At 42.5% G+C, this 16,403-nt stretch overlaps 1 protein-coding gene across 1 annotated transcript in view; it reads left to right on the forward strand.

Annotated features, from left to right (window-relative positions):
• Positions 1 to 16,403, forward strand: part of LOC141092560 (plasma kallikrein-like) — a 147,959-nt gene that overhangs the window by 80,228 nt on the left and 51,328 nt on the right. Inside the window, exons 8-10 of the mRNA XM_073578826.1 lie at positions 10,348 to 10,457; positions 10,541 to 10,694; positions 10,883 to 10,995. Of these exons, the coding sequence (XP_073434927.1) occupies positions 10,348 to 10,457; positions 10,541 to 10,694; positions 10,883 to 10,995 (377 nt within the window). The remainder of the gene's footprint in view (positions 1 to 10,347; positions 10,458 to 10,540; positions 10,695 to 10,882; positions 10,996 to 16,403) is intronic.

Raw genomic sequence — 16,403 nt, forward strand, 5'->3', positions numbered from 1 at the left:
CTGATCTGCTCCCTGTCCACATTTTCCGCCAAGGCTTTTGTGGATTCGGGAGCAGCGCTAAACCTAATGGACTTGGATTTTGCTAAACGTTGTGGATTTCCGATGACACCTCTGCAGACGCCTATCCCTTTGAGGGGGATTGATGCTATTCCTTTGGCGAAAAATAAACCTCAGTTTTGGACCCAGGTGGTCATGCGGGTCACCCCAGACCATCAAGAAAATTGCAGATTTTTGGTGTTGCAGGGTCTGCATGATGCCGTTGTTCTGGGGTTTCCCTGGTTGCAAATTCATAATCCAGTTTTGGATTGGAAATCTGTGTCTGTGGTGAGTTGGGGTTGTCGGTGTGCCTTTAGTGAGGCTCCGTTTTTTTCCACCTCTCCTCAGTCGCATGATGTTCCTGACTATTTGGCGGACTTTTATGATGTATTTAGTGAGAATGAGTCTGCATCTTTGCCTCCTCATAGGAGTTATAACTGTGCAATTGAACTGAGCCCGGGGTGTAAATTTCCCAAGGGTCGGCTCTTCAATTTATCTGTACCCGAGCACGAGGCTATGCGATCCTATATTAAGGAGGCGTTGGAGAAGGGTCATATTAGACCATCCTCTTCACCCTTAGGTGACGGGTTTTTTTTTGTGGCCAAAAAGGATGGTTCTTTAAGGCCTTGTATTGATTATCGTGCCCTCAACAAAATTACTATTAAATATCAGTATCCGTTACCCCTGATTTCGGATAAATTCTCTAGAGTTAGAGGTGCTTGCTGGTTTACCAAGCTTGACCTCAGGGGGGCGTATAATCTTATCCGCATTAAGCATGGGGATGAATGGAAGACGGCGTTTAATACTCCGGAGGGACATTTTGAGTGCCTGGTGATGCCTTTTGGGCTCACTAATGCCCCTTCTGTCTTCCAGTGCTTCATGAACGATATTTTCCGAGACTTTGTAGATAAATTTTTGATTATCTATCTGTATGATATTTTGATCTTCTCCAAGGATTGGGATTCTCATGTGGAACATATTCGGACTGTGTTCCGGATCTTGAGGGAGAATTCCCTGTATGTCAAAGGATCGAAATGCCTTTTTGGAGTACAGAGGATTTCATTTTTGGGATTTATTTTGTCTCCGTCAAATATTGAAATGGACCCGGCCAAGGTACAGGCCATTTATGATTGGGTTCAGCCCACTTCTTTGAAGGCCCTCCAGAAGTTTTTGGGTTTTGCTAATTTTTATCGGAAATTTATAGCAAAATTTTCTAGTATTGCCAAGCCATTGACTGATCTGACTAAGAAAGGTGCTGATGTGTTGAATTGGTCTCCGGAGGCTGTTGCTTCCTTTCAGGAGCTGAAGCGAAGATTTACCTCTGCCCTGGTTTTGCGGCAACCTGATGTCTCACTCCCGTTCCAGGTAGAGGTGGATGCTTCTGAGATTGGTGCAGGAGCTGTTTTGTCCCAAAAGGATCCTGTAACATCTAAAATGAATCCCTGTGCTTTCTTTTCCCGAAAGTTCTCTCCATCTGAACGTAACTATGATGTGGGGAATCGGGAACTGTTGGCCATGAAATGGGCATTTGAGGAGTGGAGACATTGGTTGGAGGGAGCTAAACATCAAGTTGTGGTCCTCACTGACCACAAGAATTTGATTTACCTAGAGTCGGCTAAACGCTTGAACCCTAGACAGGCTAGGTGGGCCTTGTTTTTTACACGTTTTGATTTTGTGGTCTCTTTTCTTCCTGGAACTAAGAATGTCAAGGCAGACGCCCTCTCTAGGAGCTTCTTTTCTGATTCTTCTGTGGTGACCAAGCCTGCTACCATCTTAGGCAAAGGGGTAGTTCTTTCTGCCATCTCGCCCGATTTGAGACTTGCTCTGCAAGAGTTCCAGGAGGACAAACCTGAGCGTTGTCCCAGTGGAAAGTTGTATGTTCCTGACCAGTGGAAGAAGAGAGTGATGTCTGAAGTTCATTGCTCTGCATTGGCTGGTCATTCAGGTATTTTTGGTACTAGAGATCTGGTGAGTCGCTCTTTTTGGTGGCCCACCTTGTCTCATGATGTCAGGAATTTTGTGCAGTCCTGTGGGACTTGCTCCCAGTCTAAATCTTGTTCTCGCTCTAGTGGGTTGTTGATGCCCTTGCCGGTCCCCAGGAGGCCATGGATCCATATTTAAATAGATTTCATCTCTGATATGCCGGTTTCTCAAAGAATGACTGTTATTTGGGTGATTTGTGATAGGTTCTCTAAGATGGTTCATCTTGTACCACTGCCTAAGTTGCCGTCTTCCTCTGAGTTGGTGCCCCTGTTTTTGCAACAGGTGGTTCGCTTGCACGGGATTCCTGAGAACATTGTATCTGACAGAGGAGTTCAGTTTGTGTCTAGATTTTGGAGGACTTTCTGCTCCAAGCTGGGAATTCAGTTGTCCTTCTCCTCTGCTTTTCACCCTCAGACCAATGGGCAGACAGAGAGAACAAACCAGACCTTGGAGTCGTATTTGAGATGTTTTATTTCCGCTGATCAGGATGATTAGGTTTCATTTTTGCCCTTGGCTGAATTTGCTTTAAATAATAGAGCTAGTTCTGCCACTTTGATGTCACCTTTTTTTTGTAACTTTGGGTTTCATCCTCGATTTTCTTCAGGGCAGGTGGAGACTTCTGCCTGCCCAGGTGTTGACACTGTGGTGGAGAGAATGCACCAGATCTGGGACCAAGTGGTGGATAAGTTATCTCTCTCCCAGGAAAAGGCCCAGCGGTTTTCCAATCGACATAGGACCATTGGTCCCCAGATTAAGATTGGTGATATGGTGTGGTTATCATCAAAAAATATTGCTATGAAGGTGGCTTCTCCTAAGTTTAAGCCTAGATTTATTGGACCTAACAAGATTTTGGAGATTATTAATCCGGTCTCTTTTCGTTTGGCTCTTCCTGTCACATTTAAAATCCATAATGTGTTCCATAAGTCCTTGTTGAAGAGGTTTGTTGAACCAGTTGTTCCTGGGGTGGCACCTCCGGACCCTGTATTGGTTGAAGTTAACATGGAATATGAGGTAGAGAAAATACTGGATTCCCGTCTGGCTAGACGGAGACTCCAGTATTTGGTTAAGTGGAAGGGTTATGGTCAGGAGGATAATTCCTGGGTCTCTGCCTCTGATATTCATGCCAAAAGATTGGTGCGTGCCTTTCATCGGGCTCACCCTGATCGCCCTGGTGGCGTGGTTGAGGGTTCGGTGACCCCTCCTCAAGGGGGAGGTACTGTTGTGAGTTCATTTTCCCCTTCGTCACTGAGGTCTGGTGAACTCCCTATTCTGGTAAAGGAAGGTAATGAGCCTGATTATCAGGCACCTGAGCCTAATGATGATGACTGGCTGAGTGGAGTCACGGACTGGATATAAGGCTGCCGACACCCTTCTGCCCTGCGGGTGATTACTCTGTGGACTTCTAGGAGACCAGTCTGATTCCTGCTCCTCTAAAGCTAAGTTTTCTGCTTTGCCTTTTAGCATTTTTGTTTTGTTTTTGTTTGCCTTGCTTTTCTGGATTCTGCCATTCCCTGCTGGGGTGAGCTGAATCTCCTTTTGCCAGTTACTCTGTCTTCAGAATATTCTTGAGTACTGACATAGTCTTTTTGAAGCCTAGCGTCTTCAGGGCCTTTTTCACTGTCAGTCTGTTGGCTCTTATTTTCATAGGGTTTTTCACGGATTGCAGACAGCAGCCTTCCTGTCCTTTCCTATCTAGTTAGCTTGGGCCCCGTCTTTGCTCAGTCTATCTTTCTGTCTGTGTTAGTGTTCTTTCTTCTTGCTTCACCGTCATTATATGTTGGGGGCTGCCTTTTGCTTTGGGGTCTGCTCTGGGGCAGTTTAGATTTCCCTTTCTGTCTTTAGGCTATATAGTCCTCCGGCTGTGATCGAGGGGTCTAGGGCATCGTAGTTACCCCCCACGGCTACTGCTAGTTGTGTTGATAGGTTCAGGGGTCTGCAATCCGATAGCTGCCAACATCTCTGGTTTTCTGGACTTAGCTAGCATTTCAGTTTTTGCCTCCTACGGTGACTCATTCATAACAGGGGGCTCAGGGAAGCACGGAGGGAGCCCCCTCCCTGCCGATGCTTCCCTTTAACCCCCGGTACACCGCGATCGTGTTTGATCGCGGTGTACAAGGGGTTAACGTGTTGGGGCGGTCTGTGACCGCCCCTGACACATTGTGCCGGGTGTCAGCTGTGATAATCAGCTGACACCCGGCTGCGATCAGCGGCGCTCACCACGTGGGCGCCGCTGATCGCATTAGATGTACTATCCCGTCCTTAGGAATTAAGTCCTAGGGCACATGGTCGGGATAGTACATCTAATAGCAGAAAGGGGTTAATGTACACTCTGCACCCTATCTTGACTGAAAAACACCCAGAAATGTATAAATTTTTGCAAATTTATTAAAAAAAGATAAACTGAAATATCACACTGTCATAAGTATTCAGACCATTTGCTCAGACACTCATATTTAAGTCACATGTCCATTTTCTTGTGATCCTCCTGAGACAGTTCTACTCCTTCATTGAGTCCAGCTGTGTTTAGTTAAACTGATAGGACTTGATTTGTAAAGGCACACACCTGTCTTTATAAGACCTCACAGCTCACAGTGCATGTCAGACCAAATGAGAATCATGAGGTCAAAGGAACTGGCCAAGGAGCTCAGAGACAGAATTGTGGCAAGGCACAGATCTGGTCAGACATATGAAAGCCCGCATAGAGTTTGCTAAAAACACATGAAGGACTCCCAGACTATGAGAAATATGATTCTCTGGTCTGATGATATGAAGATAGAGCTTTTTGGTGATAATTCTAAGCGGTATGTGTGGAGAAAACCAGGCACTGCTCATCACCTGCCCAATACAATCCCAACAGTGAAACATGGTGGTGGTGGTGGCAGCATCATGCTATGGTGGTGTTTTTCAGCTGCAGGGACAGGATGACTGGTTGCAATTGAAGGAAACATGAATGCAGTCAAGTACAGAGATATCTTGGATAAAAACCTCTTCCAGAGTGCTCTGGACCGCAGACTTGGTCGAAGGTTCACCTTCCAAAAAGACAATGGGTCTAAGCACACAGCTAAAATAACAAAGGAGTAGCTTCAGAACAACTCTGTGACCATTCTTGACTGACCCACCCAGAGCCCTGAATTAAACCCAATTGTGCATCTTGTAACAATTATGTAGGTATTAACGAATCTGATAGCGTGGGATAAAACCAGTCTGAGAACAAAGCTGCAGCAAAAAGATGTATTTAAACAAAACAGGACTGCAAACAGAACTAACACAGATATTCCTGCAATTGTAGTGAGGTGCCTAGCACAATATAGAAAATCACAGCAAACTGAAAAGCAAACAGAACTAACACAGACATTCCTGCAATTGTAACGAGGTGCTCAGCACAATATAGTAAATCACAGTAAACTGAATAGCGGGACGCGACCGCTTATACGAACCAGTCCAGCAAGTATATGACGCAGTAGTGCGCAAGACACTTAAATGAGGAAGTCCATTAAAGATGTCAGTGGGTATGCATACAGTACTTAAATGTGGTTATCCAGCAAGGGGGGTAGTGGAAATGCACACAGTACTTAAACAAGGGAGTCCAGCAATAACTTGATCATACGTGGGTACGCCACTTCTTTGTGGGAGTCCAATAAGAAGCGTAGACAGGGGAAGGTCTCTAAAGGTACCTTTAAGGGCTGACAAGTCCCGCTCAAGTCCCGCATACAGCCCAACAAATGTAGTCCAGAAGATATGAAGTTACCTTTCTTACTGACCACAGCAGCTTCTGAGGTGAGAGGCAATACCCAAGTATTCAGGTCAACAGGCAACCACGGTCAGGATCAAGGAGCACACAGAAAATGGAAGGCAGCTGAATGAGGCGAGGCAGACCACCGAGTAATGAGCAGCAGTAGCAGGGAGTTCAACAGCACAATGGGCAGGAGCTCTGGAGCCAACAGCACAAAATACTCAGGCAAAGAGGAATATACAACCCGGTCTTAAATAACAGGACAGACAGGAAGTTCCATAACAGGGTGAGATACAAGACTCCATCTTGTATAAGGGCAAACAGGCACAAAGGAAAGTCCAGAATCCTTACACATCTCTGTTGTGACCTGAAAATGGCGGTCCACCAACGTTCAGCATTCAACCTGACGTAACTGGAGAGGATCTGCAAAGAAGAATGGCAGAGGATTCCCAACTCCAGGTGTGAAAAACTTGTTGCATCATTTCCAAGAAGACTCATGGCTATACTAGCTCAAAAGGGGGCTTCTACTCAATACTGAGCAAAGGGTCTGAATACTTATGACCATGTGATATTTCAATTTTTCTTTTTTTAATAAATTTGCAAATATTTTTAAATTTGTTTTTTTTTTCAGTCAAGATGGGGTGCGGAGTGTACATTAATGAGGAAACAAAGGAGCTTTTTTAAATTTACCAAATGGCTGAAATGAAACAAAGAATGAAAAATTTAAAGGAGCCTGAATACTTTCCATACCCACTTTAAGTGAGTACACCCATTTGTAAAGCAAACTTTTAATCAATTTCTCATTAAATATAAGAACAATTTCCAAAATTGGGTTTCATAGGACATTTTTAGAACCCATAACATGAATGTAAGATTAATAATGTAACTTTTCAAAATTTTCAGTTTTATTTAAATTATTTGATGTGAAAATGAAATCACCCCACATAAAAAAATTACTTTGTCTAATATTTTAATATGACCTCCATGATTTTTAAGGGCAGCACCAAGTCTGGGCATGGAATGAACAAGTTGGTGACTTATTGCAATATCTTTTTCCATTCTTCAAGAACAACCCATCTAGATTCTACAGTCATGGCCAAAAGTATTGACACCCCTGCAATTCTGTCAGATAATATTCAGTTTCTTCCTGAAAATGATTGCAAACACAAATTCTTTGGTATTATTATCTTCATTTAATTTGTCTTAAATGAAAAAAACACAAAAGAGAATGAAGCAAAAAGCAAAACATTGATCATTTCACACAAAACTCCAAAAATGGGCCGGACAAAAGTATTGGCACCCTCAGCCTAATACTTGGTTGCACAACCTTTAGCCAAAATAACTGCGACCAACCGCTTCCGGTAACCATCAATGAGTTTCTTACAATGCTCTGCTGGAATTTTAGACCATTCTTCTTTGGCAAACTACTCCAGGTCCCTGATATTTGAAGGGTGCCTTCTCCAAACTGCCATTTTTAGATCTCTCCACAGGTGTTCTATGGAATTCAGGTCTGGACTCATTGCTGGCCACCTTAGATGTCTCCAGTGCTTTCTCTCAAACCATTTTCTAGTGCTTTTTGAAGTGTGTTTTGGGTCATTGTCCTGCTGGAAGACCCATGACCTCTGAGGGAGACCCAGCTTTCTCACACTGGACCCTACATTATGCTGCAAAATTTGTTGGCAGTCTTCAGACTTCATAATGCCATGCACACGGTCAAGCAGTCCAGTGCCAGAGGCAGCAAAGCAACCCTAAAACATCAGGGAACCTCCGCCATGTTTGACTGTAGGGACCGTGTACTTTTCTTTGAATGCCTCTTTTTTCTCCTGTAAACTCTATGTTGATGCTTTTGCCCTAAAAGCTCTACTTTTGTCTCATCTGACCAGAGAACATTCTTCCAAAATGTTTTAGGCTTTTTCAGGTAAGTTTTGGCAAACTCCAGCCTGGCTTTTTTATGTCTCGGGGTAAGAAGTGGAGTCTTCCTGGGTCTCCTACCATACAGTCCCTTTTCATTCAGACGCCGACGGATTGTATGGGTTGACACCGTTGTACCCTCGGACTGCAGGGCAGCTTGAACTTGTTTGGATGTTAGTGGAGGTTCTTTATCCAACATCCGCACAATCTTATGTTGAAATCTCTTGTCAATTTTTCTTTTCCGTCCACATCTAGGGAGGTTAGCCACAGTGCCATGGGCTTTAAACTTCTTGATGACACTGTGCACGGTAGACACAGGAACATTCAGGTCTTTGGAGATGGACTTGTAGCCTTGAAATTGCTCATGCTTCCTCACAATTTGGTCTCTCAAGTCCTCAGACAGTTCTTTGGTCTTCTTTCTTTTCTCCATGCTCAATGTGGTACACACAAGGACACAGGACAGAGGTTGAGTCAACTTTAATCCATGTTAACTGGCTGCAAGTGTGATTTAGTTATTGCCAACACCTGTTAGGTGCCACAGGTAAGTTACAGGTGCTGTTAATTACATAAATTAGAGAAGCATCACATGATTTTTCAAACAGTGCCAATACTTTTGTCCACCCTCTTTGTTATGTTTGGTGTGGAATTATATCCAATTTGGCTTTAGGACAATTCTTTTTGTGTTTTTTCATTTAAGACAAATAAAATGAAGATAATAATACCAAAGAATTTGTGTTTGCAATCATTTTCAGGAAGAAACTGAGTATTATCTGACAGAATTGCAGGGGTGTCAATACTTTTGGCCATGACTGTAGATGCTGGTTGGAGAGTGATGCTCAACTTGTCTACTCAGAATTCTCCGTAGGTATTTCGGTTTAGTTCAGATCAGGAGACATAACTGGCCACTGAATCTCTATCACCCTGTTCTAATTCAGAAATGTAACAGATGTGTTTTCTGGATCATTGTAATCTTGGAAAAGTACATATCTACGAATGGAACGTAGTGAAGGTGGCATCTTCTCTTTCAATACAGAACAGTACGTCTGTGAATTCATGCCATCAATGAAATGTAACTCTCCAACACCAGCAGCACTCATAGAGCTCTACATAAGGACATTGCCTCCACCATGTTTCACTGTAAGCACCATGTGTGCCAACACTACAGCTACAACAAATTACCAATTGAAGAGCAGCAGTTTCAGTGTATATGACATGATGGACTAGATGTTTTATCTGCTGCTGTACTAAGCAGATGCACCTCAGCTAACAGAGTCACACCACCTGAACAGCCAGGGCCAGTTGTATCTGTACTTTGTCTTTTTTCTCTGGCAGATACTCTGAGTCTTGATCCTATGGACGTCTGGCTCAGCAGATTAGACAAGTGGCAAGAGTTGGCCCAGTTTGATATTGGTGTCATGTCCAGCATCCAGTGCAATGTCTGAGAGGGGATTCAGCATGGCATTTCACCTTGTCACACCCAAGTTGACCAGGTTAACTGCAGGAATGGTGGAAAACCTTCCATTTGTTAAAATGAATCAGTTAGTGGATCAGCGCTAACTTGCATTCACCTACGAATGATGCCAATGATTACATTTTCTATTCCGTCTGCCTGCCTGTTCCTTAAATTTCTTTTATACAGTTTTGCTGCCACCATTGCCGATTGCCTATGCTAAGCTAGACATCTACTCCTTGTCTACCATGTGATCAATACTGTAATACTCCTTCTGAAGAAACTGCCTTTGCTGGCACTACATTACCTGCCCCTTCATGTTTTTTACCACTTGGTTTTTGCTGCACACCCATGCCAGCCACACACACATGTTTTAGCTGCCCACTGTGTTATATAGCTAAAATGTACTGCTGCTGGTAAGAGTGCTTTCTCGAGGGTGCACAAGCCTGAAACTGCTGCAAATGTAGGGCTAACTTTTGCACAGCTTACTTCATTGTTTCTTCAATTTGAAAACAGCCCATGTATATTGGGAAGTAAATGAGTGCCAATCGGCTAATATATAGCCATTCTACAGACTGCCATTCAATTCTTGCTGACCAAACCGCAAGGAGAATGTCCAGTATAATGTTCTCGGAAAAGTTTTGATTTTGCAAATAAATTAGTTATAGGAACCTGCTTGGGACAATAGGAAGAGACAAGATTAGTATGGCACCACCCATGGTAGGCTTTTCCCAGTGCCACGCCGAGTGATTGACAGACATAAATAATACTGGTGACCTTAGGCAGAAACAAAACTACTGTTGCGCCACACCAAGTGCTTCAAACTATACTTTCTTTGAGATGCCGAAGTGTTTAGGAAAAAATATACCTAAATACACATGGCTTCAGTTGTGCAGATAGGCTTTGATTTGTGCTGCCCATGGTTTAGGCAACATGAATCAAGTGACAGGTTCCATTTTTAAGATAAAAAATGGATCTTTTGAAATGGCCTTTTTTAAAAAAGAGTTATCATATCTCAAAAAATTATCACTTAAGCACAGATTAGATGATAGTTTGCCAATTGTTGGGGGTCTAATTGCTGGAGCCCCCTCTAAGTAGAATACTTTGTAATGGAAAGTGACTATGGAGGCGTGACAGCTCAGGTCTGTGGATGGCTGTGTGTGGATTATGTGCCTATTCTACTGCAATAGTTCAATGAGACCTGTATCAATTTATTTATTCATGTTTGCTTTAGAAATCGCTGTTACTTAAAGACATCCAAACTTTTGCCGCCAACTGATATCCTACCCAAAGACAATGTTTTTTCTGGATTTAGCCTTCTGTCATGTAAAACCCCCTTTTCAGGTAAAAAAAAAAAAGTAAATACAGAAGATTACAGAACTGTACTGGAAGATATAAATTAATTATATTTTGCTCCCTATCTGTAGTATGTCCACTGCAAGTGCAGAATGATTCTGTCTTTCTTGGTACCGATCTTCATGCTGAAGAAGTTAATGGCGAGAAGGATTGTCAGCAACTTTGCACAAATGACATCCGATGCCAATTCTTTACCTACAATCCACATGATTGTAACCGAAACAAGTAAGGTCAATCACTTCTTGCTATGCATGCTATGGTTTGTTAGGCTGTAGAATATTAAATCTAAATCAGCCATCAATAAAAAAGTATGACATTTTAATTGTTTTTTATATTTAACAGTAAAATAATAGGTATGTGCAGTATTTGATTACATGGACGCCATCATATTAATGAACCATTTTTTTCTGTAGGTGTAAATGCCTCTTGAGGATGTCATCCAATGGCTTGCCGACTGCCATAGAGAATGGGAAAGGAGGAAATTCAGGCTTTTCTTTAAGATTGTGTAAAAACAGAATAGTTGGAGGTAAAATGAGCCTATTCTATAAAATAAATTTGAAAACTGTGCAGTTTGTCCATATATGATCTGAAATATATTTGGTATACTGTATACTGGGCTCTGTTTGCCTCACATGAGGCTTCAGTCGACATTATGTCAGCAGCATTTTCTGATCTACACCTTTTAAAAAAATGACTGTATGGTATGCCATTGCATCGTCCATGATGTTAGAAGAATATGAGAATGAGTGTCTGACACAGAATTCTGTCCAATGGCAGGTGAAGGAGATAATGTGATTTACTCACCTCATGGAGCAGAAATTCTAGATACATTCAACCTGCATAGAGATACATTGATCAGCCAAGATTAAAAACACTAGCCGGTTAGAGGGAATTGCGAATTATCATGTAACAATAACTTGGCTTAAGAAATGGGATAAATAGGGAAACTGGGTTGCCAACCATCCTGAAATTCAGCATAGTTTGTAAAAATAGGGCACTTTTTTTTGCTCTGTCTGGGGAAAAAATTTAAGAAGTGATTTTTTTAAGTTGAATAAACTTCTACTGATTTTAACTGTAAGTACATAGAATCATAGAATGTTTAATAATTTGTTCAAAGAGCTTTCCTGGTATAGAAGTCAGACTCACCAGCTTATAGTTCCCTGGGTCCACCTACTTCCCTTTTTTGAAGATAGGAATAATAGTTGCTCTTCTCCAGTCTTTTGGGACTTCTCCTGCTCTCCAAGAATTTTCAAAGATTATGGAGAGTGGTTCAAAAATTTCTTCTGCTATCTCCTTCAGTACTCTGGGGTGTAATTCATCTGGACCTGGAGACTTAATTTATATTAGCTAAGTGTTTACTCACCATCTTTCTGTTTATAGATATCCTGGATTCTTCTATTCCATTAATATGTCAGTGAAGATCAGTTGATGTTAAAATTCTTTTACAGTCTGCAGTTCATGCAGCTAATAAAACAAAGTCATAGAATCATAGAATCATAGATTCGTAGAGTTGGAAGGGACCTCCTGGGCCATATGGTCCATCCCCCTGCTCAAAGCAGGATTCGCTAAATCATCCCAATCAGATGTCTGTCCAGCCTCTGTTTGAAGACTTCCATTGAAGGAGAACTCACCACTTCTCGTGGCAGCCTGTTCCACTCATGTACATCCCAGACAAAGAAGAGATTCAAAAATTAAAATATTACCAGTTATTTCAGTATTAAAAAAGAAAAAACACATACACATAAAAAACAAGATGTCTCAATACAAGAAGACGTCATCACAAAAAATTCTCTAGTGATTCTTGAAAATATATTCGTAATATGGCAGCATAACCCCAATAATGGTCAGATGAGGTTTACAAATAAGGACAGATGAAAGTGCAAGAAGTATAAAGTGCACAGTGCTATAAATTAAAAAACCTACTGTATAATCAATAATGCTAAAATATCACAAAAACTATATCAGAAATATGTTTGAAAAATATTAGTGAAGTCACAAAGAAGTGTGCAGGGGCCCCCGGAAGAAGCAAGTAGCGAAACGCTCGTTGGGGTGAGAAGACGCCACCACCTTTAGTCAGATAATGGAGCCCTGTATATGCCTTTGATTACTATGTTTTGGTTTATTCTTTGGTTTACATCCCTCCACACTGTATGGATTAGGGATGGCTTTTAGCACTTAATGATGGGTTATCTGTTACTGCCATTAGTAGCTTGATTTTCTTGTATCACCATTTCCTCTTAGTGGATTCTTTTATTATGGCACTATAGATGACTATATATGGCAGAATAATGCATCACCTGCATATTTCTTTGTGACTTCAATAATATTTTTCAAATATTTTTCTGATATAGTTTTTTGTGGTCACATAATCAGGGGCCTCAGTATGCAGGACTCTGCTTTGCTGGTTGTCATGGTGCTGGATGAGGGGAAGTTTATGTGTGAGGTCAGGAGGGGTTTACAGTGTGGACTTAGCAGAGCTGTGTGTGTACAAGGTGTACAGAGCGGATATGTGCGTGTACAAGGTGTGTAAAGTGGAGCCGTGTGTGTACGGGGTGTACAAAGCAGAGCCATGTGTGTACAAGGTGTACTGAATGGAGTCGTATGTGTACAAGGTGTATGGAGCGGAGCCATGTGTATATGAGGTGTACGGAGCGGAGCCGTGTGTGTACGAGGTATAGAGAGCGGAACCGTGTGTGTATGGGGTGTGTGAAGCGGAGCCGCATGTGTACAAGGTGTATGAAGGGGAGCCGTGTGTATACTTGGTGTATGGAGTGAAGCCGTGTGTGTACTTAGCGTATGGAGCGAAGCCGTGTGTACGAAGTGTACGGAATGGAGCCCTGTGTGTATGAAGTGTACAGAGCCGTGTGTGTACGGGGTGTACGGAACGGAGCCGCGTGTGTGCAGAGTGTTCGAAACGGAGCCCTGTGTGTACGAAGTGTACGGAGCTGAGCCATGTGTGTACGAGGTTTACGGAGTAGAGCCATGTGTGTACTGAGTGGAGCCATATGTGTGCGATGTGTACAGAGCCGAGCCATGTGTGTACGAGGTGTACGGAATGGAGCCCTGTGTGTATTAAGTGTACAGAGCCGTGTGTGTATGAGGTGTACGGAGCGGAGTCACGTGTGTACGGGGTGTTTGAAATGGAGCCCTGTGTGTATGAAGTGTACGGAACTGAGCTGTGTGTGTACAGAGCGGAGCAGAGCAGTGTGTACGAGGTTTACGGAGTGGAGCCATGTGTGTACTGAGTGGAGCCGTGTGTGTGCGAGGTGTACAGAATGGAGCTGTGTGTGTACGAGGCATACAAAGCTGAACCATGTGTGTATGATGTGTGCAGAGCTGTGTGTGTACAAGGTGTATGGTGGGAAGCATTCATACCTCCCAACTATCCCAGATTCAGCGGGACAGTCCCGATTTTAAGAGTCTGCCCCACTATTCCGGCCCGGAGCTTACTTTTCCTATGGACACAGGAGTACATGGTGGAGCCCCGAGGAGCACTTTAAAACTAACACATGACATTCAACCGGAAGTGATGTGCTGGAAGCTGACCGTAAATGAGGTAATTTCGGGAGGAGATTGTGACGGAACCATGGAGGCACTTCAGGGAATGCTTCAGATCCATCACCGTGTCCTCCTCCGACAGCGCTGACAGCGGGATCGCCTTGTAATCGGGGATGCTAGCCATGTGAGCGGATCATGATATGTCCTGCATCGGGAGGCTCAGGTGGGCACTACAATGGGAGCTGGGCTGCTATAGTATCTTTATGGAATCTTTCTTTCTATATCTGTTTTTTCTTTCTCTTTCTGTTCTTTCTTTCCCTCTCTAATCTTTCTTTCTCTCTGTTTCTTTCTTTCTCTCAGTTCTTTCATTCCCTCTCTAATCTTTCTTTCTTTTTCTCTCTGTTCTTTCTTCCTCTCTGTTCTTTCTTTTTTTCTGTTCTTTCTTTTTCTCTGTTCTTTCTTTCCCCTCTTTCTTTCTTTCTTTTTTTCTTTCCCCTCTTTCTTTCTCTATATTTTTTCTTTCTCTCTGTTCTTTCTTTCTTTCCCCTCTTTCTTTCTCTCTCTCTATTCTTTCTTTCTCTCTCTGTTCTTTCTTTCTCCTCTTTCTTTCTCTCTCTGTTCTTTTTTCTGTCCACTCTTTCTTTCTCTCTCTCTGTTCTTTCTTTCTTTTTCTCTCTCTCTCCTTTCTTTCTCTCTCTCTGTTTTCTTTTTTCGCTTTCTCTCGGTTCTTTCTTTTCCTCAGTACCAGTCAGTGTGCCCACAGTACCAGCCACTGTGCCCATAATGCCAGCCACCGTGCCCATAATGCTAGTCACTGTGCCTTCAGTACCAGTCAGTGTGATCAGCAGTGCTAAATGGGTGCTGTTGGGGCGTGGACATGGGTGTGACTAGTTATAAAATGGGTGTAGTTGGGGGCGTGGCCTAAAATTTGCTGCTCTGTGCGCACCGCAGCCTTTGTCCCCCTTTCCCTTCTTCAAAAGTTGGGAGGTATGGGGGTGGTCTTCAAATTTTTAACATGTTCCCTGTTTTTGTTAAGAAACCATTCCCAATTTGAAGCCATATACATTTTTTAAACCACACCCATTTTCCTGCATACTTTCCTCAACCACAAAATACAAGTAGCAGGACAGGAGCTAAAAGAACAAGTTATTTCCTTTTTTCGCCCTTCTTGTCCAGTGCACTTTGTACCAGTCACTTCTTAGTATGATGAAAAGTATGAAAGGATTTTCTACAAGTATTTAAAATTTGTCCTAACGAATTTGCTCAAATTAGAAAGGATGAGCACCCATTTGTCACTTGAACTGTCAGCTGCACTTAATCTCTAGCTTCAACAGCCCCAGGCCAAATATGTGCAAAATACCACCACACCATGATCAGATCACATATTAACACCACATAGTGACCGAATTATATCACATACAAGAAACAAATGACACCACACCATGACCAGACCACATATTACCTCTATATAGTGACCGAATGCTGCAATACTGATCATTAATAAAAACATAATACTAATAACACTAATATTACCATCAGTGTTATTATACGCAGGAGCTCTGAATATAGTGTATAGGTAATACAGTGATCACCAGTGACATTATACACAGGAGCTCTGTATATAGTATATAGTGTACAGGTAATAGAGTGATCACCAGTGACATTATACACAGGAGCTCTGTATATAGTGCCAGTGTACAGGTAATACAGGGATCACCAGTGGTATTATACACAGGGTCTCTGTATATAGTATATAGTGTACAGGTAATACAATGATCACTGGTGACATTTTATAGTGGATCTCTGTATATAGTGTCAGTGTACAGATATTAGAGTGATCACATCTGACCTAATAAATAGATTACCTATATATACTCTATAGCAGGGGTCCCCAACCAGTAGCTTGGGAGCCACATGTGGCTCGCGATCCCATGAATTGTGGCTCGAGGCTGTCTTCCAGCTTGGTGCATTAGCTCCAGGTCTAGCAAATAGGTATGAAGAGCACATCTCCAAATGGTGAATTTTGTGAGTAGCCCTGCACAGAAGAGCAGATCTGGATACACTTATTCTGGTCTTTTAGCTTTAGAGATAATTTAAGTAAGGTACGCTGGAGACAGGATGATACTACCTGTGACAGGAGGTAATGAATAAAAATACCTTTGACAAATATCTGCATTTTAATGTTATGAAATCAACATAATAATTCAATAGCAGACACAAATGAATGGACAATAAGGACAATCGTAATCTACCAAGAGAACACACTGAGCCAAGCTCCAAAAAAGCGACTATAAATCCAAAGTAAAATCAAAGGGTTGCTGTACAGGAGGATGAAGGAGTAACCCTCTGAAACGGTCGTTGGGGTGGGTTGCTGACTGCTGGAACCTTTGCCCGTCATTTCATCAGGTAATTCTCGCTTCTCCTGCTAATTTGCTT

The sequence above is a fragment of the Dendrobates tinctorius genome, unplaced genomic scaffold (assembly GCF_039654945.1).
Source record: "Dendrobates tinctorius isolate UK_male_01 unplaced genomic scaffold, ASM3965494v1 ptg000008l, whole genome shotgun sequence".
NCBI lineage: Eukaryota > Metazoa > Chordata > Amphibia > Anura > Dendrobatidae > Dendrobates > Dendrobates tinctorius.